Source organism: Mustela erminea, chromosome 12, assembly GCF_009829155.1.
Source record: "Mustela erminea isolate mMusErm1 chromosome 12, mMusErm1.Pri, whole genome shotgun sequence".
Taxonomy (NCBI): Eukaryota; Metazoa; Chordata; class Mammalia; order Carnivora; family Mustelidae; genus Mustela; species Mustela erminea.
The window spans coordinates 154579-179115 of NC_045625.1; the positions used below are offsets into that span (position 1 = coordinate 154579).

The 24537-nt window shown below is 53.8% G+C and overlaps 1 protein-coding gene across 12 annotated transcripts in view; it reads right to left on the reverse strand.

The window, feature by feature from the left end:
* Nucleotides 1-24537, reverse strand: part of CACNA1B (calcium voltage-gated channel subunit alpha1 B) — a 182974-nt gene that overhangs the window by 119460 nt on the left and 38977 nt on the right. For 9 of the 12 annotated variants that reach the window (XR_004277441.1, XM_032307663.1, XM_032307661.1 and 6 more), the window contains 5 exons: nucleotides 13781-13884; nucleotides 10820-10935; nucleotides 10140-10196; nucleotides 9053-9145; nucleotides 2140-2349 (listed from right to left, as the gene is read on the reverse strand). Coding sequence is in view for 11 of the 12 variants with exons in the window: in XM_032307663.1 (XP_032163554.1) it covers nucleotides 2140-2349; nucleotides 9053-9145; nucleotides 10140-10196; nucleotides 10820-10935; nucleotides 13781-13884 (580 nt within the window). In the remaining variant the exon portion in view is untranslated. The remainder of the gene's footprint in view (nucleotides 1-2139; nucleotides 2350-9052; nucleotides 9146-10139; nucleotides 10197-10819; nucleotides 10936-13780; nucleotides 13885-24537) is intronic. The other 3 variants (XM_032307664.1, XM_032307662.1, XM_032307658.1) reach the window with 1 other exon arrangement.

The following is a 24537-nucleotide window of genomic DNA, read 5'->3' on the forward strand; positions in this document are numbered from 1 at the left end:
TGCAGGGGAGACAGAGCAGACCCTTCTCTCTGGGCCGTCACACGCCAAGGGGAGGCAGAGAACTGACAGTGTTTGGTATGTTTCGTGTCATCGTAAGAGGACAGGTGCTGGGGGATGCGGGAGGGAGGCGAGGGCGCTCAAGCCTGTCGTGTGAGGCCAGGGCCTCAGAGGAGGACGAGGCCCAGCGGCCAGCTGCCTCCCTTCCCTCCTCCTCCCCTGAGCTCATCTCAGGCATTCTGGTGGGCCCCGGGGGCAGGGGGAGAATCCTGGAGGGACAGACAGCAGACGTGCCCAGAACCCATTCTCAGCAGGCTGGCCAGTCTAGGGCCGAGCCCTCTGGGGAGCCCCAGGGAAGCTAGTCCTGGTGGCAACGCCCCCCCACCTCCGCCCCACCTCTGTCTCTTGCAAGACCTGCCCTATCTGGCCGGATCGGCCTTTCTCAGCTCTAGCCCAGCTTCCAGGGACAGAGCCCAGGGCATGGAGCCCAGGCAGGCCAATGCGGCATAAACCCACCTCTGCCCTAGGTCATGCCAATGAATTAGAAATTCCCGGGGAGACACAGAGAAGACAAGGCAGTAAGGGGAAGGACTCGTGGCCAAGGATGCCTGTGGCCTAGCCCAGCCCCTGGGCACTCTCAGGCCCATGCTCAGGTGGCAGACCCCCAGGAAACCGGGAGGGACCCCAGGGCTGCCAGGGCACCATCAGCTTCTTCCACGGGAAGGAAAGGCCTGGCGAGGAAGCCCTGGGAACAGCCACACCGTGGGCCGGGTTAAGAGGAAGCCCCCCTCCCTGCTCCCTACCCAACCCCCAAAGGGGAGGAGACTTTGTCCTGAGAAAAGTACTAACCTCAGTCCCAAGCAAAGTCCCCAGACACCAAAGGACAGGCCCCAGGACACAGGGACTAGGGGCAAGAGCAGCTGTCACTTCACTTTGCTGCCCTGGGGACCTCGAGCCAGGCTGCCTGTCAGGAGTGCCCGGGGGACCCCCTGGCTTCTTCTGCCCCTAATCCTTCCCCTTTAGACAGCAAGAGCTTTCAGTACAAGTCTGGGAAATTGCACCCCAGGTGTCATCCCCCTCCCCATTTTCAGGTGGGCCGTGGAGACATCGGTCCGGACCATGTTAAGAACACTGCCCGGGCGGCCCGAGCTCCTGCTTAGGACTGATGGGCTCGGTGGTCTGACGGAGGGGAGCGCGGCTGGCCCGGAAGGCCGGGACCAACAGCCAGGAGGCTCTTCTCTGGAAGAAAGACTCTTGCCATGTCAGGTGGCTTCAGGCACACCAGGCTCCCATGGACAGAGCAAGAAGAACCCAAAATAGGCCATGTGTCCACCTCAGACCCAGACACCAAGCAGGGTTACTGTAGCTAACCCCTGGGCACAGGAAGGCGGAAGGCCTGACCCGAGCATGTAAACTACTTGCGAGCCTTTGTCTCTATAGCTCTGCTGAGGTGGGACCACAGACGCCGACCAGGCACCCCATGGCCTGCAGAGCCCTAGCGAATGAACCGTTGGTCCTAGAAGGTCAGCCCTGGTCCCTGGAGAGGGGCAAGGGGCCTCTTCCAGGGACCGGTTACCTTCCTCCTTTCCTCCTTGGAACGTAGCCAGGGCCAAAAGAAGCCATGACTCAGATGCCCATGGCCTGTCCTTAGGCTCACGGACATGGGCAACTCAGCCCTGATTAGGGTCAAAGAGCAAAAACGGCAAGCAGCCTAAAAGCCCACAAAGAGCCCGAGAAGGCAGGACTCTTCCTCCACAGGAGTCCAGGGAAGTGGCTGCAGCCTCCGGCAGACTGGAATGAGGGGTAAGTCCCCCAGTCCGTGGGCCGGAAGCCCTTCCCAGGGAGGACACAGATCCCCGGGGCCCAGCTCTGGCCAGCTCACCCCATTGCCCCGGGCACCCTGGGCCCCGCCTCACTTCCCAGCACACTGACAGGTGGGTTTCTAAGCCGTTGCAGTCATCTAGGCCTCCCAGCACCTGGGGCGGGCAGCTCAGGCCCAGCAGAGGCCCTTGGAGGCACGCCGGTGAGCGCTGGATCCTACCCAGGGCATTCCAAGGCGACAGGCTGTGGACCCGAACCCTTGGGCTGCAGGCGCCAGCCGGCTCGGGAGGAGGTGAGGGAGGCCGGGCCGCAGCTACGTACACAGGGCCGTGGTAAGTCGCTGGGGCTGGTTGTAGTGGACCATGGCCACACAGAAGGTGTTCAAGGCCACCACGCACAGCACCACCCAGTAGAAACTCTGCGCCTTCACCATGCGGCGGATGAAGAAGCGGAACATCTTCTCCTTCCTGCGGAAGTACGACGAGCCGTCCGTCTTCCCACTCTTGAGGCTGGCACGGGCGAAGGGGGACCCTGGGGGAACAAGGGGCTCACTGAGGACATGCTTGCCCTCACAGACGTGGGCCCCGTGGACACACCCTCGAGGACACGCTCCCCCAGGAGAACACCTCGCAAGCCCTTGCCCCAGTCAGGTTGAGCTCAAAGCCCCGGTTCTCACCACAGGCCCTGTGGGCTCCTGGCGTTTGGCTGCTTGCCCTGCAGTGGGTCCTGACCCCACCCCTGTTCACAAGTGAGGGGACCAAGAGCCTTGCTGGTCTCCGTGGTTACCAGGCTCCAGATGGTCTCCAGCCTCTCCGGGCCACCTGCCAGTTGTCCCAATGCTCCCAGGCCATCCCAGCTCCTCTGTGGGCCTTGAAGAGCACTGCGGCCTCTGGCTCCCTCCCACTGCAACTCAGAGATCGGCAGCCACTGGCTACCTGTCTTTTTGAAAAAGAATTTATTTATTTATGACAGAGAGAGATCGTAAGAGAGGGAACACAAGCAGGGGGAGTAGGAGAGGAAGAAGCAGGCTTCCCGCAGAGCAGGGAGCCCGATGCGGGTCTCAATCCCAGGACCCCGGGATCACGACCTGAGCAAAAGGCAGGTGCCCAAGCGACCAAGCCCTTCAGGACCCCTGGCTACCTACTCTCCAGTACTTCGACTGGAACCCAGCCAGCTGCTTGGTTTGCAGCTTGTCCGAGGCGGTGGTCCCAGAGCGGAGACAGGGGCAGGTGTGGCCCACAATGCCCAGCACAGGCTCCAGAACGCCTACGCGTGAGGCTCCCACGGCCGCCCCTTGTCTCCACATTCCCACCGCCACGGCTCTACCATGACCCTAAGCATGGAATTCTCCCCACGCAAGCCCCTCTCCACAGCTGCCTACACCCCAGCTTCACATCTGCATCTGCTGTCACCCCCACAAAACACCCTTCTCTGGGCACTCCTTCCAAAATCAGATCACTGCCCCCCAGCAGTAATCCCACCATCTGCCCCTGTACTGGCTCATTGACCTGCTCTGTGCCCAGCTTCCAGGCCAGACGGCACACTCCGTGAGGACAGGACAGGATAGGGCCTCCCGAGAGCCCATGTGCTCCCTGACAAGCAAGTGAGTAGGCTTCCTAGGTGCTTGGCAGTGGCAAGTGTGCACAGCTCGGTCTCTCAGGACAGTCCGTGTGTCTGAAGCACATCACGGCCTCTCTGGTGCTTTCTGTAAGGGCCTGGACCTGTGTGAGCCTCCAAGGGTCCAAGCCCAGTCAGCTTGGGCACCGGGCTCCTGGGTGCAGGGGTGTGGGGGCACACAGACACAGTGGGACAGTAATAGCATTCTGGGGTTGGTGTTTTCTTGAATTCGGTGAAATGAGGACTGGCCCTGAAGCTTTGGGAAAGACGGATCCATAAGCTGACAGCTGTGTCGTGGGGAGACACTGGGACCCACAGCCACAGGCCCAGAAGGAGCAGTTCACAGGACAGGGCCAGCAGCCGGCCCTCGGAGCAAACTTGCAATGCCCGATGCCATACCCCATCCACACCCATGGAAGACACTGCCCCATCACAGCCTCCTGGGGAAGCCAGGACACAGCCTCACGTTCCAGGCACCAGACACCGGCCACCAACAGTCAGAGTGACCTCACTCCACAAGGACTCTGGGCCAGCCTTCTTGAGGCAGCAAAGTGCCAAGGCCACAGCCAGACACACCCGCTCCCTCCTCAGAAATAAGGCCCAGAGGGAGGCAGACAGTGTGGACCAGGAGGGACCCACACACAGGCAGAGCCACACACACCCATCCTGAGAGCCCACTGGCTCCTGAGTCATTTAGAAACAAAGCCACACACACACCCTGACCATCTCACTCTCAGAGAAACAACCACACACAGAGTCACACAGGTACACATCTGTGGACACACACAGGGCCACGCTGGGAAGGAGGGGACATGTGTGCACACACGTGAGACAGGCAGCAAGTTCTCCAGGGTAGGCTGCATGGCCCTGCCCATCTCGCTTTCTGGGCCAGGCCCGCGAGGAACCGGGGGGCCCTGCCTTGGGAAAGGCCTCCCGCGAGAGCTATCTTCACAGGCCCCCCGTACCCACATGCAAACAACCACACGCTTCTTCACTTGACAAGGCAAACCCAGACAGAAACGTCCTCGGCCACATTTGCACAAAACCATGCACCCCTACTTGGCTTCTGAAGCCCTATCTCCCAACACCCTCCAAGGGACAGGAGGGGAGCGAGAGAACGGCAAGCTGAGCGCGAGGTGCCCCCCTCAGTGCCCAGGGAGACGGGTGCCCACATGCACACAACGGCAGAACCAAGACCAGAGGCCTGCCTGCTTCCCGGCCTCCACTTGGTCAGGGATCCGGGACACGCAGGCAAACACGGCACAGGTCCCGGGTCTCTGGAGACAGAGACACAGGCCCTGGAGGTCAGCCTTTCCCAGCAAGCAGCGACCATGTGGTCAGGTCGGCTCTGGACAGTGACCCCAGCTCTTTGGTAAAACTAGGGTCTACGGTGAACACGGACCCCCCGCACATCCAGAGTCGTAGCTCCGGGTGGGGAAACGGTGAGGGACTGGGACTACCTCTTTTCACGCTGTGCATTTTCCATGTTTAACTTGATCAGTGTACATTCTTTCTAAACAAAAGGCTTACTTCAGGGAAAAAGATGCATCGTCAAGCTAGGAGAAATCAAGCATTCAATCAGCTGTGAATGGCAGCTCAGTCGGGCATTAGTGAGAACAACGGAAGGCTGTACAGAGCGTTTGGGTTTCCTGCCATCACGCCCAAAAGAGGGGCTCACCCATTCGTAGAAAGTCTTCGCTGGCCTGTGTGACAATCCCATTCCTTCCAAAGACACACACAGAGCTTGGGCCTGAGTGGCAGAGAGAGGACAGAACGGCTGAGATCCATCCCCGCCCTCGATGACCCTACCCGTGGCCCCTGAAGGGCCGGAGAAACGTGTTTCCCTCCAGCTTCACTGCTGCGCTCGCCAGTGTGGGATGATGGAGGCGACGATGGCCAGCAAGCCCTGGAGACAAACTGCCCATGGCATGTGGCCTCACCCCGTCACAGCCCAGAGATCTCTTTCGAAACAGATCCTGGTAACCCAGACTGCGCGGCTCCTGTAGGGCTCAGCGAGACGACGCCGGCCACGTGGGGCTCAGCCACGGGTACCAGAGACAGCGAGGGCAGAGGCTGACAAGCCCAGGGCCTGAGACGCCGCCACCCTCAGCTCAGGCAGAGGGACAAAGGAGGCGCCGGGACGGGGAAACCCATGCGCGGCTTCTGTCCTCCCTGCCCAGCCCCACACCTGAGCCCATCCGAGCCTGCTGAGCCCACGGGCCCTGCCTGCCAGGGACCCAAGAAGAAAAATCAGCAACATCCCAGGGGCTCAAGGACAGCACCAAGCAAACCAAATAAAACTGAAAGGAGAAACTTTCGGCAGAAAAAATAAAATTCCCTTCAGCAGAGGAAAGGAAAGGAGGTTCACTCTCAGAACCCAGACTAGTGGCCTGAAGGGCGGAGCACAAGCCACGTGTGGAACAAGGGGAGAAACCCTGAGGGACAGAGGGTGAGACCTGCAGGAGCAAAGTGGGGGACAGGCATGAGATAAGAGAGATGCAGGTGCAAAAAAGATGCGAGGGCGTGAACTCCTTGAGAAAAGCCCCCCACGAGGGATGGCCCAAGTCCCAGGGGCAAAGGAAGAGCTTCTGACCCAGAACCGGAGCCGCAGTCTCCAGGACCTCCGTGGCCCCCAGGACCTCCATGGCAGGGGGACAGCAGGGACCAGTGTGACACCACAGAACAGCAGGGGCAGTCGACACAGAGGCCTCGTGCCGCAGAGAGGAGGACACGGGACAGTCGGTAGGAAGCCAGACACCTTGTGTAAGAAATTAGGAATGTCCTAAAAGAGCAAATCAAACTAATTTAGAAAGATGAACCTACTAAAGATATAAGAGGAAGCCATGACATTCAAGAAAAGCAAGTCTACAATCAGGTCATTTTATGTAACTTCCTACAGATGAACCCTGCACAATACAGTGTAATAAAACAGGCAGACAGACAGACATTCCAACAACGAGCGAGCAGCAGGAGCAGGGTCAGCGCGTCCTGGACAGCCTCCAAGGGGTCAGCACCTTCCTGCCGCAGAGCCAGACCCCCAGCCGGGCCACGTGGCACACGCTCCCCGGACTTCGGGCGTCAGTGCCCAGCCTACCCCGAGGCGCACAGTGCCCCACATCCCCTGAGGCCCACGCCCAACTGGCCAGCAACGCTGTCACCTTCAGGCTGTCCCTGAGTCTGGCCACCAGACACGCCCGTGGCTGCCATTGCGGGTCCGATCCCTACATTGGCCTCGGAACAGGCCCCACTTCTGCCCTTCCTGCCCTTGGGGCTCCCCTGCACCCGAACTGGAGCCAGATGGCGTCTCCGCTCTATAAAACCCCCCGCGGCCGGAGTCCCTGAATGTCCCTCGCCTTCCACGGCCTCCTGACCCCCAGGCCACTCCAGTCCAGCCACACCGGCCCCCCCGCAGGCCCTGCGTGTGCCACGATCCTCCCTGCTTCAGGGTCTTCTCACGTGTTGCCAGAAGGTTCTCTTCCTCGGGGCTGCCTCCCTCACGTCCTTCCATTTTACTCGAAGGCGACCTTTCCCCAGGGGGCCTTCGGGGCCTTTCTCATGAAAACCCTGAGCCCCCTGCCCTCCAAGCCCCTCTCTCGTCGGGTTTTCCCTGTTGCGGAGGTGGCCGGGCACAGGACACCCTTTCCGTGGTCCCCTGCTGGCGTCTGCGGCTGGTGCTGCAGCAAAAAACCCGACGAGGAAGGGGCTTCCCTGCTCCGCTCCACCGGAGGCCCCCGTGCTGGGAACGGTTCCCTACACGCCGTAGGCTCCCACCAACGTCTGCGGGACTGAAGAGCAACCGTGCGGCTATGTGCGGGGGGATGAGGAGAATTACAAGAGAAAAGCGCAGGCAACTCGACAGAAACATGTTTGAAATGCTGAGAAAATGGAAGGTTTCCTCACAAGGCATAATCTATAAAACTGGCCCAAGTTCTTTTTACTTTGGGCTCGGTTTTGTCTCACCTTTAAAGAACACACTATTTAGGTGTTATTTAAATTATTCTAAGCCATAGAAAAAGACTTTTAAAAAATCTTTCCAATTAATTTTACAAAATCAGAATAAAAATCCTAGGTAAAATAGAAATAAAGGGGACTCTAAATATTGCAGTCGCATGATAAATTTGTGAAAACTGTAACAAAACTCAGACCCACAACACACGTGAGTCTCTTACTAGTTAGCAGACGCAAACCGCCCAACAGAGAGACAGGGTGTACGCAAAGTCACCAAACCCAACTTGGAGGGAAAGCCAACATTTAAAGAGACCCCAGGTCCCGAGCCGCGAGTGCACGAGAACGGCAGTCCCAGGGAAACGTCCCTTCAGCCTCGTCGGACTGGCCTCCAGCCAGCCGGACTCAGAGCATCTCCCGCACACCCAGAGGGACAGTGGGTCCACGTCCACCCACAGGACAGAAGCACTGGAGGGAAGGACAGAGGTCGACAGGGCTTTGTTTAGGCAGCACTTTCCAGACAAAGATGAAACTACTTAAAAATGAATGAATAGCCACTGACACAGAGCAGCCAAGCCAATTCTTGGGACCCCATGGGGCACCAAACGAGAATCAGAATCAGACTTCTGAGGGGAGTAGTCTCCAGAAAAATCTGTATGAAAGCATTTCTGTGACATGCGGAGATCTCAACACTGTGTGTGTGCACACGCGTGTGTGGGTGAGGGGCAGGCAAGTGATCTGAGAAACAGGCACAAACCCCACGCCACTGACACACATTTACTGGGCCTGTGTGTGGAGAAAATGAGACGACCGATGGCAGATGACCGATGACTGGCAGATGACAGACCAGGAGACTCCCAGATTGACAGCCCGATGGACAGAGACAGAAGCAGGTTGGCTGGTAGGTAAACGCCTCATAGAGCTGTCTCACGAGTGTGACCCCACCATGAGGAGCAGACCTCTGCCTCGGGCCGGCTCAGGGACTATGGGCAATCATGGCCACCTGACCGTGTCCGAATTGGGCTTCGCAGTGACAGGGCACCACCACGAGGGCCCTTCTCCACCTGCCGAGGTGGAGACCCATGGCCGAGCCCTCTCCTGCTGCAGACCTCAGAGCAACAGGGCATTTATTGAGAAAGGGCTGGCATGTCTGGTAGCAGCCTCAGGAAGGGAACTAAGGCGGTCCGTGTGATTCAATGAACCAGAATTCTCCTGTCACCATTTGAGAAGACGGGGACGAAGCCAGAGGCCCAGGAGCATGGAAGACGGGGGCTGGATAGGAAGATGGCCAGAACCCTCGTCCCTACAGTCAGTGACACACATGCAGACCCTCTGCCATCGGGTGCGGCCAAGGCTCTGCGTGTACCCAGGCGACGGCAGAGCCGAGGGCAGTCAGGGCTGCACTGCCGTGAACGAGTCACGGGACCCGGGCAGCAGGGAGGTTCTAGGAGCCAGACACAGGGCCCACCCCTGCTGCCCGGTTCTGGGCAAGAAAGCTGAGTGCACACCAGAGGGCAGGAGGCACCTCACATCCTGCCATCAGGAGGGACACAGGAGAGTGGGCAGCAGGGAAGGAAGGGGGCCCCGGCGGGGCAGGCAGGAAGCTAGGGGCACCCGCTAGGCCCAGTCAGAGGACAGACCCCGTCCAGCCGGGCGGACTCCGCACACTCACCGACGGCACAGAGGTCGGCAAACCGGTCCTCACCCTCCTCGGCGTGGATAAGGTCGTTCCGGCTCTTCTTGGCAGCTGCCCTCTTCAGCACTGCTTTAAACAAGCATGGGGAGAGGGGGCTGCGTGAGCCGGCACCCAGCTGCATGTCCCTCAGCTGAGGGGGCGAGGGCCTTCCTGGGGGTCTCCTCCCTGGGCCCCCGGGAGCCTCTCTCAGTCTTCAGGGCAAAGGGCAGAAGGAATTCAGAGGCGAATGCCACCGCTCTGCCTTTTCTCAGCGATGACGCCAGCGGCTACCAGGGAGAGCAGGAGAGCCCTGTGTGGGGCAAGTCCAGGCTGCAGCCGACTGTCCCCACAGCCCGCCCCGAGGCCAGGTGAGGGCAGAAAGGTCGATCAGGTCTGTAAACGTCGAGCACAGATCAGCTCAGTGCCCCAGATGCGGGTTCAACTGAGGCTGCAGCAGATGCGGCCAATCCCTCTGGCCTTGGCTTTGGTGTAAAGGGAGAATAGCCTCCCTGCCCCCAGGCCGGTGCCTGTCGCCAGGCTGGTGACCATGGCCACGGGGCTCTCGTGGCGACCCCAGCAACCTCAGGCTGTGCTGGGAGCTACATCGCCCTGAGCCCTGGAAACAGGTACAGCTTGACTTCAGCCTGAACTCAGAGCTTCTAGAAGCAGCACCGTCCAGAGGCTCTTCCTGGGACAATGGGAATGACCTAGTCTCTGCCGACCAGCACAGCAACCTCCGGCACCATCTGGCTTCTCAACGCCTGAAGAGGGGTGGGTGAGCCTGAGGGACGGGTCTCCCACGTTTGCTTCCCTGGGCTTCCGCGTGAGCTGCCAGGCCGGACAGCACAGTGCTCAGGCCTGCTGGGAGCACATGCTGCCCTGAACCACAGCGGGACACCCAGCAGGTGTGGTGTCTGAGCCCATCGCCAGCTACGCCCATGCTGGGCCGTGGCTCACCCCTCCCCAGGAGCTGCCATGACTTCCAGAACGGGCTCTGCCCTAACGGACGTGTGGCCGTGGCATCCCCAGTGTGAGCGTGCTCACGGGTCTCGCTGGGTACACGGTGCTAACAGTGGTCACCTACCATCCAGAGGGGACTTCTCCTCTGCATTCTTGTCCTCCTCGGCCAGCATGACTTCCTCTGTGAGCGAGACACAGCCTCAGGTTGGGGTCTTCCCACCCCAACCCCTGACCAGAGCTTAACCCCCAGGAGCACACAGGGTGAATGCCCTCTGCTTCTCAGCCCTTCCAATCCCAGAAGCCCATGGGGCTTGCGGCTAAGCTTTCCCTGCTGAGACAGACACCGTCATGTGTCCCACAGGCAGTGCCACACAAGGGGCACCTGGCCTGTTCCCAGGCTCACTTCGCCCTCCCAAGAGCAGCCACCCACTGGCCGAGCTCCACGCAGACAAGGCACCTAAGGAGGCCTGGCAGGCACCCCATAGGCAGGGAGGTACGCCGGCCGTAGACTGGGGGGCAGTCAGAAAGCCCCGAGCCCGCTGCAGAGCACAGAGCGGGCTCAGGTCAAGAGTCAGGCGCCTTCGTCCGACAGGCAGAAAGCAGTCCCAGGAGTGGCTTTGCTGGAAGCCTCCACTGAAAAGGCCAGTGTCCCCAGAGCCACACGGCCACCTGGTGTCAGGACCCCGGAGAGCTGGAGAACACACTTTAGACGCCCCAGCTCCCCTCTCCCAGGCTGGTCTCATCCTCCCCAGGGCTGCTGACCGAGGCCAGGCCAGGAGCACGCCTGCCGCCCCCGGTTCTCACCGGCCTTGAAGATCCACTCCAGGTACCCATTGAGCTCCCGCTCGATCTGCTGCTGCCGGCGAAGCTTCAGGAAGGCCCGGCGGTTCTCGACCCTCTCACGCTCCTTGGCAAACTCTCTGCGTTGCACAGGCCCAGAAAAGGAAGAGTAAGTGTGAGCACGGCCACCAGCTCACGGGTGTGTGGACAGAGTCAGAGGGAACCGGGAAGAGGCTGGGACATGACAGTCAGGCCATGGGCCGTCCCTCGCCACCAGCTTGAGCTCCCTCAAGGGGCCCAGCTGAACGCTCCTTCCTCAGGACCCTCCAGCACAAAGGGACACCTGTGCATCCCAGTCCCCTGGGGCATTCCTGAGAGCAGGGACAGTGCCACAGCCCTGCCCAGAGCCAGCCGAGGCACACACCCTCTGCGTGCCAGCCTCTGTCATCCGCACCCTCCAGAGACCTTCTCAGTGAGATCAGCCCAGAGGCTTCCCACTTTGTTTCTTCCACTGGTTCCAGAGCCACCTTCCACATTCCAGAGCCACCTCAGCCAAACCTGGGAGGCTCATGAAGACAAGGATCTTCACACTGCCAGAAGGAAGCCATCCACACACATGGGCACATGGGCACGCCCAAGTACACGCACACTGGGCATCCAGCATGGCAAGCTTCTGAGGCCAGGTCCCCAGAGGACAGGCAGGCATGCCCCTGCAGCCCAACAGCAACGTCTATCCTCAGAGGAGTGGCCATTTCTCCTCCAAGAGAAGCAGCTTCTGGGCTTAGTGCAGTGATCCCAGTAGACCTCACTCCTGGCCCACAGCCATGGCAGGAGAGAGAGCTCGGCTCTTCCTGACCCAAGCTCATGACCAGCGTCCACCAGGGCCTGAGCTGTGGCAACCCTGGCAATGAGAGCAGCCAGCTCCTGCCTGGACCTCCCATCCCCCGCAAACCCCAGCAGTGACCGGGGCCCCCGCCCCTCCTCCCCTCTCTATCCAGACTCCATCCCTTGGCCCTGATGAGGGCAGAAGGGCCTGGGGTGCAGCCCCACGTGAGTCAGTCCCAGAGCCACCAGCAGAAAGGTGCAGCAATTCAGGCCCCGCAGAGCAGCCACTTCTCAAACGGCAGTGAGCAGCGGGCCTATCCTCTCTAGGCTTCTGCTAAGAAAAGCCCCAAGAGGAATCCCTGATCCTGACCCTCTGGCATGTGCTATGGGCAACAGCCCAGGGCATGAGGAAGGACAAGCCTGGAAGGGCTCCAAGCCAGCCCTGTAGCAGCGTTGCCCAGACGTGGCCGAGCCCCGGAGTCCTGCAGAGCAAGCATTCCCCAGGCCAGGCTGCAGACGTGGCTTCTAGTCCGTGCAGCCGTGGAGTGCAGCCAGCGTGGGACCTGCCAGCTGTGCACAGTCTGCTGGCTTTAGGGGCCACACTATTTCCAAGCCTGCCTGGCCTGAAAGAGAACCCTGGGGTCTCTCTGCTGGGCCTGGATGCCTGAGGGAAGGCTCAGCTGAGACTAATTAGGAAAACTATCCCGTATCACCTCATCCCCAGAGGCCAGGATGCCCTCCAGTGGGAGAAGGGCTGGGAAGTCACTGTGTCCGTGGCCCTGCTCCGTGAGGAGCACCCCCAGCTCCCCAGGTCTTTCTGCACATTCTTTGGGGCAAGCCACACAAAGCCACCCTGAGCAGGGCGCTTTCCCAACTCACCGCGAACCCACCTGTGTTCCACCTCCCCAGTGTGCACTGTCCTCAGCACACAGCCCACGCTCCACACAACCTACTGTCTGCCGGCCGCGGCAGCCTCACCCCTCCACACCCTCCAATTCCAGCCCCATGCATCCCCACAGCACACAACGCGCCCCTCTGGTTATCCCTGGGCCTGTACCCCAGCTCTTCTCTGCCAGGGAAACCCTCTCCCCCACTTTGCTGAGCCCATTCCTGGTCTCCCTTTGGATCTCAGTGGAAATGCCCCTTCCCTGGGTGGTTTCCCTGAGCTCCAGGCCTCCTCCAGCTCAGACCATGCGGCTCCTTCAGACTAGAAGTCGTGCATCCATCCACTGCGCTGTGCTCCTGCCTGTCCCTACGGAGGTGCCTGGAAAGACATGCTGGTGACATACCCCTTACAGGAGAGGACTGAGGCAGAGGACACATTCCAGAGCCAGAGCATGCAGGCCTTGGCTACACGGACCTCTCAGTGGCTATTCTTTTCCAGGCCCTTTGGTCCACCAGCCTCTCCCTGAGCCCACCTCTGGAGCCCCGGGCCTGAGCAGGAAACTTCAGAGTAGGCAGGATGGAGATTTCTCCTCTAGTCTTCCGGGGGTATCATACTAGTGTGGGACCAAGCGCAGGCCAGGCCTTCCTGACCCAGCTTCCCCGGACTGATGGGAAGGCAGGATCCCCAAACACCAGCCCCACCTGTGCCCCCAAGTACACACCACTTCTGTAGCCTCTGCCCCATGCAGGACAGGCAAGTACAATGTGGGGTCAGGAAACTGCTTTCTTCAGGAGGGAATCCCCGCCCCTCACCCTCCCTTGTTCACTCCTGGAGGAGCTCAGCACAGAAAGGGGTCTGGAGAGGAGGAGCAAGCCAGGGGTCAAGGCTGGGGTGGAGAGCCCAGTGACCACCACAGTCGGCATAGGGGGCTGCGCCATCACTCTCCGCTACAGCAGCAGAGGGACCCTCTAGGCTCTGGGGCTGCCCCAAAACCACACAATGGACTCAGGTGAGCTCCAGCAGCAGTCTCTCCCCCATCTCAGGGGACAGGGTGAAGGCCAAGGGTGGAATAGAGACAAGGAGGCCAGGGCCAGGGGATAGTGAAGAGAGAGTTCAGGACAGCAGCACAAAGGACAGGTTGGCCCGTGCTCAGGACGACAGGAGGGACCAGCACAGAGAGGCGCCATGAGGCCAGGCCAGGCCTCACCTTCCCCACATCACACGCACCCACGTCTGACCGCAGCATCTGCCCCTCAGCCCACGTGGCTGCTTACCCAGAGAGCACGCCCAGCACCAGGTTGAGCATGAAGAAAGAGCCGATGATGATGAGAGGGATGAAGTACAGCCAGTTCCAGGTGTTGCCGGCCGCGTCGTTCGTCTGCAGGCGAGAAGGAGGTGAGCAAAAAACGGGTGGCAAGACCCACAGCCCCTGCTGCAGAAACACCCTCACCCCCTCCTCAAATACCTGGCAGGGCCTAGGCAGGGAGTGTTCCGGGGCTGGGGGAGTGCCAGGACCCGCAGCAGACCTGCCTCCCTGGCCCCACAGCACTTTCTTTATTTTTTTTTAATTTTTTTTTTATAAACATATATTTTTATCCCCAGGGGTACAGGTCTGTGAATCACCAGGTTTACACACTTCACAGCACTCACCATAGCACATACCCTCCCCAATGTCCATAATCCCACCCCCTTCTCCCAACCCCCCTCCCCCCAGCAACCCTCAGTTTGTTTTGTGAGATTAAGAGTCACTTATGGTTTGTCTCCCTCCCAATCCCATCTTGTTTCATTGATTCTTCTCCTACCCACTTAAGCCCCCATGTTGCATCACCACTTCCTCATATCAGGGAGATCATATGATAGTTGTCTTTCTCTGCTTGACTTATTTCGCTAAGCACGATACGCTCTAGTTCCATCCATGTTGTCGCAAATGGCAAGATTTCATTCCTTTTGATGGCTGCATAGTATTCCATTGTGTATATATACCACATCTTCTTGATCCATTCATCTGTTGATGGACATCTAGGTTCTTTCCATAGTTTGGCTATTGCACGTGCCCCTTTGGATCACTACGTTTGTATCTTTAGGGTAAAAACCTAACCAAAGAGGCACAGAATCTATACTCAGAAAACTATAAAGTACTCATGAAAGAAATTGAGGAAGACACAAAGAAATGGAAAAATGTTCCATGCTCCTGGATTTGAAGAATAAATATTGTGAAAATGTCTATGCTACCTAAAGCAATCTACACATTTAATGTAATTCCTATCAAAGTACCATCCATCTTTTTCAAAGAAATGGAACAAATAATTCTAAAATTTATATGGAATCAGAAAAGACCTCGAATAGCCAAAGGGATATTGAAAAAGAAAGCCAAAGTTGGTGGCATCACAATTCCGGACTTCCAGCTCTATTCCAAAGCTGTCATCATCAAGACAGCATGGTACCAGCACAAAAACAGACACATAGATCAATGGAACAGAATAGAGAGCCCAGAAATAGACCCTCAACTCTATGGTCAACTAATCTTCGACAATGCAGGAAAGAATGTCCAATGGAGAAAAGACAGCCTCTTCAATAAATGGTGCTGGGAAAATTGGACAGCCACATGCAGAAAAATGAAATTGGACCATTTCCTTACACCACACACGAAAATAGACTCAAAATGGATGAAGGACCTCAATGTGCGAAAGGAATCCATCAAAATCCTTGAGGAGAACACAGGCAGCAACCTCTTCGACCTCAGCCGCAGCAACATCTTCCTAGGAACATCGCCCAAAGGCAAGGGAAGCAAGGGCAAAAATGAACTATAGGGATTTCATCAAGATCAAAAGCTTTTGCACAGCAAAGGAAACAGTTAACAAAATCAAAAGACAACTGACAGAATGGGAGAAGATATTTGCAAACGACATATCAGATAAAGGACTAGTGTCCAAAATCTATAAAGAGCTTATCAAACTCAACACCCAAAGAACAAATAATCCAATCAAGAAATGGGCAGAGGACATGAACAGACATTTCTGTGAAGAAGACATCCAGATGGCCAACAGACACATGAAAAAGTGCTCCACATCACTCGGCATCAGGGAAATACAAATCAAAACCACAATGAGGTATCACCTCACACCAGTCAGAATGGCTAAAATCAACAAGTCAGGAAATGACAGATGCTGGCGAGGATGCGGAGAAAGGGGAACCCTCCTACACTGTTGGTGGGAATGCAAGCTGGTGCAGCCACTCTGGAAAACAGCATGGAGGTTCCTCAAAATATTGAAAATAGAACTGCCCTATGACCAAGCAATCCCACAGCACTTTCTTGGAAGCTGCCCTGGAGCTCTCAAAGGACCAAGGACAATTAGCACTCCTGGTCTCCGCCCAGCCAAGAGGAAAAGCCAAGGAATTTGTTCCAGGGAGCCAGAGGCTCCCCCGAAACCTGGAAGGCTGCATGCCCAGCCTCTGCTCGGACACCTCCCCTGTGTTCCCAGGCTACTGGACAACCAGTCAGCTCTACAGACATGTCTCCTGAATACAGCCCAGGGGCCCCAGGCCCAAGTCTGGTTTTCTGACTGCAGCGGTCTCCACAGCTCAGAGGCTGTGAGGTCCCATGCCTTATTCTCCCCATATCAAGAGCAAGCCACAAGTCCCCAAGGAACAGTTCTCACCACGGGCCGGGCTTAAGCCAGAAGCCAGCACTCAGGCATGATCCAAAAACTGAATGCAAAGAAGGGCATCTCGCCCAGACCTTGTGACTTTTATAATCTGGGTCTCCTGACAAAACACCAAAAGTGTTCAGTTTTCAGCTGAAACTTATTTGCCACACCAAAAACCAGAAAAAGCAAAAACTGAATGAAAAAAGACGATCAATAGATGCCATGATGGTTAATTTTATGTGTCAATTTGACTGGACCACAGGGTCCCCAGATATTTATCAAACATTATTCTGGGTGTTTCCACAAATGTGTTTTTGGATGAGATGAACATTTTAATGGCTAGAGTAAAGCAGATTGCCTTCCATAAGGTGGTGGACCTTATTCAATCAGTTGAAGATCTGAAAAGAAAAAAAGCCCGCCACTCCTCCAAGTAGAAGGGAGTTCTCTCGGAGACTGCCCGCATACCTCCTCTGTACCCCTGGCTCTGTCAGGTCTCCACCTGCGGGCTTTTGGACTGGGACTGCACCCCTGTCTCTCCGGGGTCTGGAATCTGCCAGCCTAAACTGCCGATTTGGACTTGCCAAACTCCACATTCACAAAGGCCAATTCCTAACAATCAATTGATCAATCTCTCTTTCTCTGTCTTCATACATATCTATATACACACATATACGTATGCATCTTATTGGTTCTTTATTTCTGGAGAACCTGACTGATACAAATGACTGATGATACTAAGAGACAAAGATGAGAAAAGTATCTGACATAGATTTTAAAGCAGCCATCATAAAAATGCTTCAAAGGATAACCATACACACACTTGAAACACACTCAAAAAATATAAAGTTTCAGCAAAGGAATTGTATCAGCAAACAAATAGAAGATACAAAGAAGAACCAAGTGAAAAACTTAGAACTAAAAACCACAATAATCAAAATAAAAATCTAAATGGAAAGGTACAGGGCACCTGGGTGGCTCAGTGGGTTAAGCCTCTGCCTTCGGCTCATGTCATGATCTCAGGGTCCTGGGATCGAGCCCTGCATCGGGCTCTCTGCTCAGTGGGAGCCTGCTTCCCCCTCTCTCTCTGCCTGCCTCTCTGCCTGCTTGTGATCTCTGTCTGTCAAATAAATAAAATCTTTAAATGGAAAAGTACGACAACAGAATGGAGGAGACAGAGGAACGAATCCGTGAACAGAAAAAGAGAACAACAGAACTTACCCAGTCTGATAAGCAGAGAGAAACCTGACTTTAAAAACAAAAACAGGGGCACCTGGGTGGCTCAGTTGGTGGAGCATCTGCCTTTGGCTCAGGTTGTGATCCTGGGATCCTGGGATCCAGCCCCGCATCGGGCTCCCTGCTCAGCAAGGGGGTCTGCCATTCCCTCTCCCTCTGCCCCTGCTTGTGCACATTCTCTCTCTCTCTCTCTCTGTCAAATAAGGAAATAAAATCTTTACAAATAAATAAATAATAAATTAAAAATAAAACACAAAAACAAGAAAGAAACAACAGAACCTCAACAACCTGTGGGACTATAACGAAAGATCTAAGATTCATGTCACCAGAACAGCAGAATACAGGAGGAAGAGGAGAAGGCTATTAAGTACTCAAAAAACACAGTGCCCTAAAGCTTCCCAAGCAAGTAAATAATAATGTAAGACCACAAAGGGGTCTGAGTGTCTCAGTCGGCCAAGCATCCAGCTCGTGATCTCAGCTCATATTCTGATCTCAGGGTCGTGAGTTCAACCCACACTGGGCTTCAAAAGAAAAGAAAAGGAAGGAAAAAAAAGAAGAGAAAAGAAGGAAAGGGTAGGGGAGGGAAGGGAAGAGGAGAGGAGAGAAGAGAAATAAGAGAATAAATCAACAAAATTGAAAATAAAAACAATAGAAAAAATCAATTTTTTTTAAACTGGTTCTTGGGGCGCCTGGGTGGCTCAGTGGGTTAAGCAACTGCCTTCAGCTCAGGTCATGATCCTGGAGTCCCAGGACTGAGCCCCGCATCGGGCTCCCTGCTTGGCAGGGAGTCTGCTTCTCCCTCTGACCCTCCCCCTTCTCATGCGCTGTCTCTCCCTCATTCTCTCTCTCTCTCAAATAAATAAAAAAAATCTTTTTTAAAAATTTGGTTCTTAAAAAAAAACTAGTCAATTGACATACCTCCAATAACACTGACTAAGAAAGAAGGAGAGAAGACAAATGATCAACATCATGAATGAAACAGGGAATATCACTCCATAGACCCAGCTGCCATCGAAAGGTCAATGAAGGAATGCCGATGTACGTTCGACAACACAGATGAAACAGAGCAAGTTCTCAAAACACACAAACTAGCACAACTCATCCAGTATAAAATAGCTAAATTTAATCATACTATAATTATTAAGGAAAGTGAAATTTCAAAACATTCCCCCTAAAAAGGGCAGATATATTGATCAATAGATTAGAACTGATGACCTAGAAATATTGATTTTTTAACAAGGACGCCAAGACAATACAACGGGGGAGAGAAGTCTTTTCAACAAACGGTGCTAAGACCACCAGAAGCTGAATCCTTACCACACACCACATGCAAAATTATGTCAAAGTGGTCAGAGAGCTAAAGACAAGGACAAAAACTACCAAACTAAACGGAAACTCAGAAGTGAATCTTCATGACTTTGGGTTAGGTCATGAATTCTTAGCTATAACCCCAAAAGCACATGGTGAAAATAAAAGCAGAAAAATGGGACTTCATTAAAATAGAAATCATTTGGGGCGCCTGGGTGGCTCAGTGGGTTAAGCCGCTGCCTTCGGCTCGGGTCATGATCTCAGGGTCCTGGGATCAAGGCCCCCGCATCGGGCTCTCTGCTCAGCAGGGAGCCTGCTTCCTCCTCTCTCTCTGCCTGCCTCTCCATCTACTTGTGATTTCTCTCTGTCAAATAAATAAATAAAATCTTTAAAAATAAAAAAATAGAAATCATTTGTACTTCAAGTGACGCCATCAAGAAAATGAAAAGACAACCCACAGGATGTGAGAATGTATTTATAAATCATCTATCTGGTAAGTATCTAACATCATAATATATAGAGAAAAATTACAGGTCAATAGCAAAATGACAAATTAACCAATTTTAAAATGGGGAAAGAATCTGAAAATACATTTCTCCAAAGAAGACATATAACTGGTGCGATCAGCACATAAAAACGCTCATTATCATAAGTCGTTAGAGGAAATGCAAATCAAAGCCAAGATGAAATACCATTTCACTTCATGGGTGTTTGGTTAAATTTAAGTTAAATCTTAACAAGATGTTGTCAAGGATGTGGAGAAAAAGGAGCCCTCGTGCAGTTAGTGGGGATGCAGGCCGGCGCAGCCATGGTGGAAGACAATATGGACGTCCCTCCAGAAGGTGAAGACAGCTGCCCTACAACCCCACAGCCGCACTACGGGTATTTACCCCCGAAATTACAGGAATATTAATTGAGAGGGATACGTGTACCCTAATGTTTACAGCAGCGTTATCTACCACAGCCGAGGTATGGAAACAGTCCAAGTGTCCACGGATGGACGAATGGGTGAGGAAGATGTGACACATCTAAACACAAAGGAATGAAATCTTGCCACTGGCAACAACAGGGATGCAGCTAGAGAGTGTAACGCTAAGTGAGATACGTCAAGCAGAGAAAGACAAATACCATATGATTTCACCCACATACGGAATTTAAGAAACAAAACAAATGGAAAACAGAAAAAAAGAAACAGAAACAGAAAGACAAACCATGAAACAGACTCCTAACTATAAAGAACAAAGTGCTGGTTGCCAGAGGGGACATGGGTGGGGGGATGGGTGAAACCGGATGGGGATTCAGGAGCGCACTCATCACGATGGTCACAGGGTGATGCGTGGAAGTGCTGAATGACTCTACTGTACACCTGAAACTAAGAAAACGCTGTAAAAAATAAGAGAAATCACTTCCCTCATGAATGAATGAATGCATGACTACTTTAAAAATTAAATTTTACTTTTCCTAGGATGCTTAAATTTTAAAAAGACAGATGACACCAAGTGTCGAGGAGAACACAGAGAATTCAGAGCGCTTGTGCACACCTGCTGGGATGGAAGGTGCTGCAGCCACTGTGGGAGTCACTCTGGCAGCCCCTCAGACGGCTACACACACAGTTACCACACAATTTAGCAAGTCCATGGTTAGGCAAATACGTAAGGGAAGTGACATATTCCACACAAAACTTGTGCACATTTGTTCACAGTAACGTGATTCATGATATAAAAAAGTTGAAACAATCCAGGGGCGCCTGGGGGGCTCAGTGGGTTAAAGCCTCTGCCTTCGGCTCAGGTCATGATCTCAGGGTCCTGGGATGGAGTCCCGCATCGGGCTCTCTGCTCAGCGGGGAGCCTGCTTCCTCCTCTCTCTCTGCCTGCCTCTCCCTACTTGTGATCTCTCTCTGTCAAATAAATAAAAAAAATCTTTAAAAAAAAAAGTTGAAATGATCCAAATTTCCATCAACTAATGAAATATAAACCAAACAGTATATCCACTCAATGGAATCATATTTGATAATAAAAGCAGTGAGATAGTGCCACGTGCTACAACATGGACAGACCTTAGAAACACAAAGGTCGACATACACTATGACTGCATTTAGAGGAAACGTCTGGAATAGATTAACAGACAGACAAATATATTCGTGGTTGCCAGGGGCTAAAGGATGGGAGAACGGGGAGTGACTGCGGCGTGATGCTAAAGGACACGGGGTTTCTTTTTTAGTTGAAAAAAATCTTCAAAAATTAGGTAATGTTGACAGCCACACAACCCTATGAACATACAAAAACCATTAACTATATACTTTAAATTGCTAAAATTTATCATATGTGAACTGTATCTCAAAAAGGGTTATTTTAAAAAAAAAAATCCATAAAAGAAATCTCTAGAGCGCCTGGGGGGCTCAGTGGGTTAAGCTGAAGACCTTCGGCTCAGGTCATGATCCCAGAGTGCTGGGATTAAGTCCTGCAATGGCCTCCCAGCTCCGCAGGGAGTCTGCTTCTCCCTCTGACCTTCTCCCGTCCTATGTTCTCTGTCACTCTCTCTCTCAAATAAATGAATAAAATCTTCAAAAAAAAAAAAGAAAGAAATCTCTAGACCCCGATTATAGAATTCTACCAATTCTCTAAAAAAGAAACAATACCACTTATATAAATCTCTTCTAGAAAATGGAAGAGGAAGAACTACTTCCTAATTCATTTTCTAAATCTTGTATTGTCCCCATACTAATATCAGGACAAAGACAATTCAAAAAAGAAGGAAATTACAGACCAAAAGCCCCATGAATATAGATGCCAGAACCCTTGATGAAATATTAACAAATAGCACTGGGCAATATATAAAAATAACTGTATACCATGACACGTGGGGTTTATTCCAGGGATGTCAAGCTGTTTCAAAATCCCAAAGTCAGTCAGTGTAATCCACCACATTAACAAGCTAAAGAAAACATCACATTATCATATGCGGAGACAATATTTTATAAAATTCAACGCCCACGCATGATAAAACCTCTCAGAAAGGAGGAACAGAGGACATGCCTCAGTGTGATAAAGAGCATCCACAAAAAACAAAAAAACCTGCAGTTCACATTATATTGAACTTTTTCCCTATGATTCAGAGCATGGAAATAGGATTGTTCTCCCCCTTCGTATCCAACACACCACTCGAAGTTTCAGCTCCAGACCAAGGCAGGAAAAGGAGCCAGAGGGCATAGGAACGTACACAGGCCTTGTACGCTGAAAACCACAAAATTCCGATTAAAGAAACGAGAGGGAACCGAGGTAAACGGAGATGCACCATGTTCCAGATCAGAAGGCCCGGCACGGTGAAGACGCAATCCCCTCAAACAGAACAAAATGAGAAAGATCAGCCTACCTGGTGATTTGTTTACATCACAGCCACCGTGATGAAGACTGCGTGGTTTTGGTGAGAGGGACACATAGGTCCCTGGAATAGATAAAGAGCCACAGGCGTCTGCCTGGCCAAGTCAGAGGAACATACAACTCCTGACCTTGGGTTTTGAGCTCATGCCCCACACTGTGTGTAGAACTTGCTTTAAACAGGAAAGCAACAGAAACAGACCCACACAGAACCCAGCCAACTTCTTGGGCAGAGGTGCAAAAGCAATTCAATGGAGAAAATACAGCTTTTTCAACAAGGGTACGTGAGGACCCAGACATCCGTAAGCTCAGAAAGTAAGGGCGGAAGGGAAGGCGGGAGAGAGACGTGGGAAGGAGAGTCTCAGCCTAAACCTCACACTTCATACAAAATTAACTCAAAATGGATTGCAGTGTGCATGTTAAATGTAAAACAATTAAACTTTTGTTTAAAAAAAGTAGACAAAAATCTTCAGAATTTAGGACTAGGCAAAGAGTTTTTATACTCGACCCCAAAAGCCCAATGCACAAAAGGAAAAGTAGATAAACTGGACTTTATCAAAATAAAAAATGATTTTTCTGGGGAAAAAAAAATGCTTGTTCTGTGAAAGACCCGGTGAAGACTATGAAAAGTCAAGTTAATGGCTAGGAAAAAATATTTGCAAGTCACATATCTGACAAAGAAATGGTTTCTAGAAGACAGAAAAACCCCACAGTAAAATAACAATCCAGACTGTGGACACAGGGTATGAAGAGAGATTTCACGGAGAAGACACACGAACAGCGAATGAGCACGGAACAACACCAGCACCGTCCACCCCCAGAGGTACGGGCTGCACCAGAGTCACACTCACCAGACGGCTGAAGGTAAAAACAATGGCAACGTCAGACACTGGCAAGGGCACGACAAGTCGCACACGGCTGGTGGGCGTGTAAAAGAACACAGGCCTCTGGGAAATTTCTAATTCCTTAAAAGAGTAAGCATGCAACTACTGTACAACCCAGAAACTGTACTCTTAGGCATTTACCCCAGAGAAATGACAGCTACGTTTGCACAGAAAACCTGTATACAAGTGTGCACAATAGCTGAGCTCTCAATAGCCCCAAACTGGGAACAGTCCAGAGGTCCTGTAACGCGAGTGCCAGGCAGGGTGTGACGTCGGCCACACCCAATAATCCCGACGATTCCCCCAAGAATCACGTCAGTGAAAGTGGCCAACCCCAAAAGTAACGCACATACGGCTCCCTTTACTAACCTCCCTGAAGAGACAGCGATGGCAGAGTAGTGGTTCCTGGAGGGGCGTGGGGGAAGGGTAAGAGAGAAGGGGGCGTGGGTACAGAAGGGCTACCGGGGGTCCTGCTGGAATGGAACCTTCTGTGTCCCCACTGGGTCAGGCTCAGCATTCTGGTTGGGGTACGAGCCCCCTGCATCTTTAGAGGACACAGGGGACCGCTCCACAGACTTCCGACAACGGCATGTAAACCCTCAATTACCTCCAACAATCCCCGTCTCCCCTGCCGGTCCCTCCCACGATGCCCCCTGGGAGGCTCCCGGCCACAGCCAGATGCCGGCCGCTGTCCTCATCCCACACGGTCTTCTCCGGCACGTTCCACAGTTCTACCCCCACCTTGGACACTGCTCTCGCCCAGTTAGCAGCATCGGACCTGGTTGGTGGCTTTCTGAAAACTGTTTTCCTGGCTCTGCTTCTCCCCAGCCCCTGGTGGTGTTCCCAGCCCGCCCCAGGGGCTCCACCTTGGTCCCCTTGGCCGCCCCTTCCTTCCTACTTGGCTTCTGAACGTTGGAGACCCCCAGCAGCCGCGTTCAAGAACAGGCCGTCCTCGGCCTTCTTGGCTTCTCCTTCTACGCTCCTTGCCAAGACAGTCGCGTCCTCTCGTAACGCTGAACACTGCCCTGACCTCAGGTAGACCCCCTCAGCCCCGCCGTGTCCTCTGAGCTCCCCGTCACACACCCGTCCGTGCACTCGGCGTGTCCCCCCCATGGCAGTGGCTCTCTGAAACAGCCTGTGGCCAAAGCTGGGTCCTTGGGCTCCGCGACCACCCATGGAAACGAAACCGAGCAAAGATCTGGTTCCCAAGTCTCCCTTCTCAAGGAAAGGCACCACCCTTCACAGCGGGGAGGTCACACCCTCTCAGGGTCCTCCTGCCCCAACACCGCACGGCGTCGGCGCCCGCTGTGACACGCAGCCAGCGCCCCCCCCCCCCGTGTCGGAATGCCCGCGGCAGCCGTCACGTGACCGGCCCCACGGACACCCGGAGCCCTGCGCACCCTCACAGACCAGCTTCGCTTCACTCCTACAGCCCGTCTGAACGGACTCGTGCTCGTGGGCAGAAATGGGGGTCAGTCCTGCGACTTCCGATAACTCCTGGGTAACCGAAGGCTCTGCAATCACTTCAAGGAGAAAACAGTATCGATCCAGCAACTACGAGTCTAGTCCCAGCTGGCAACGA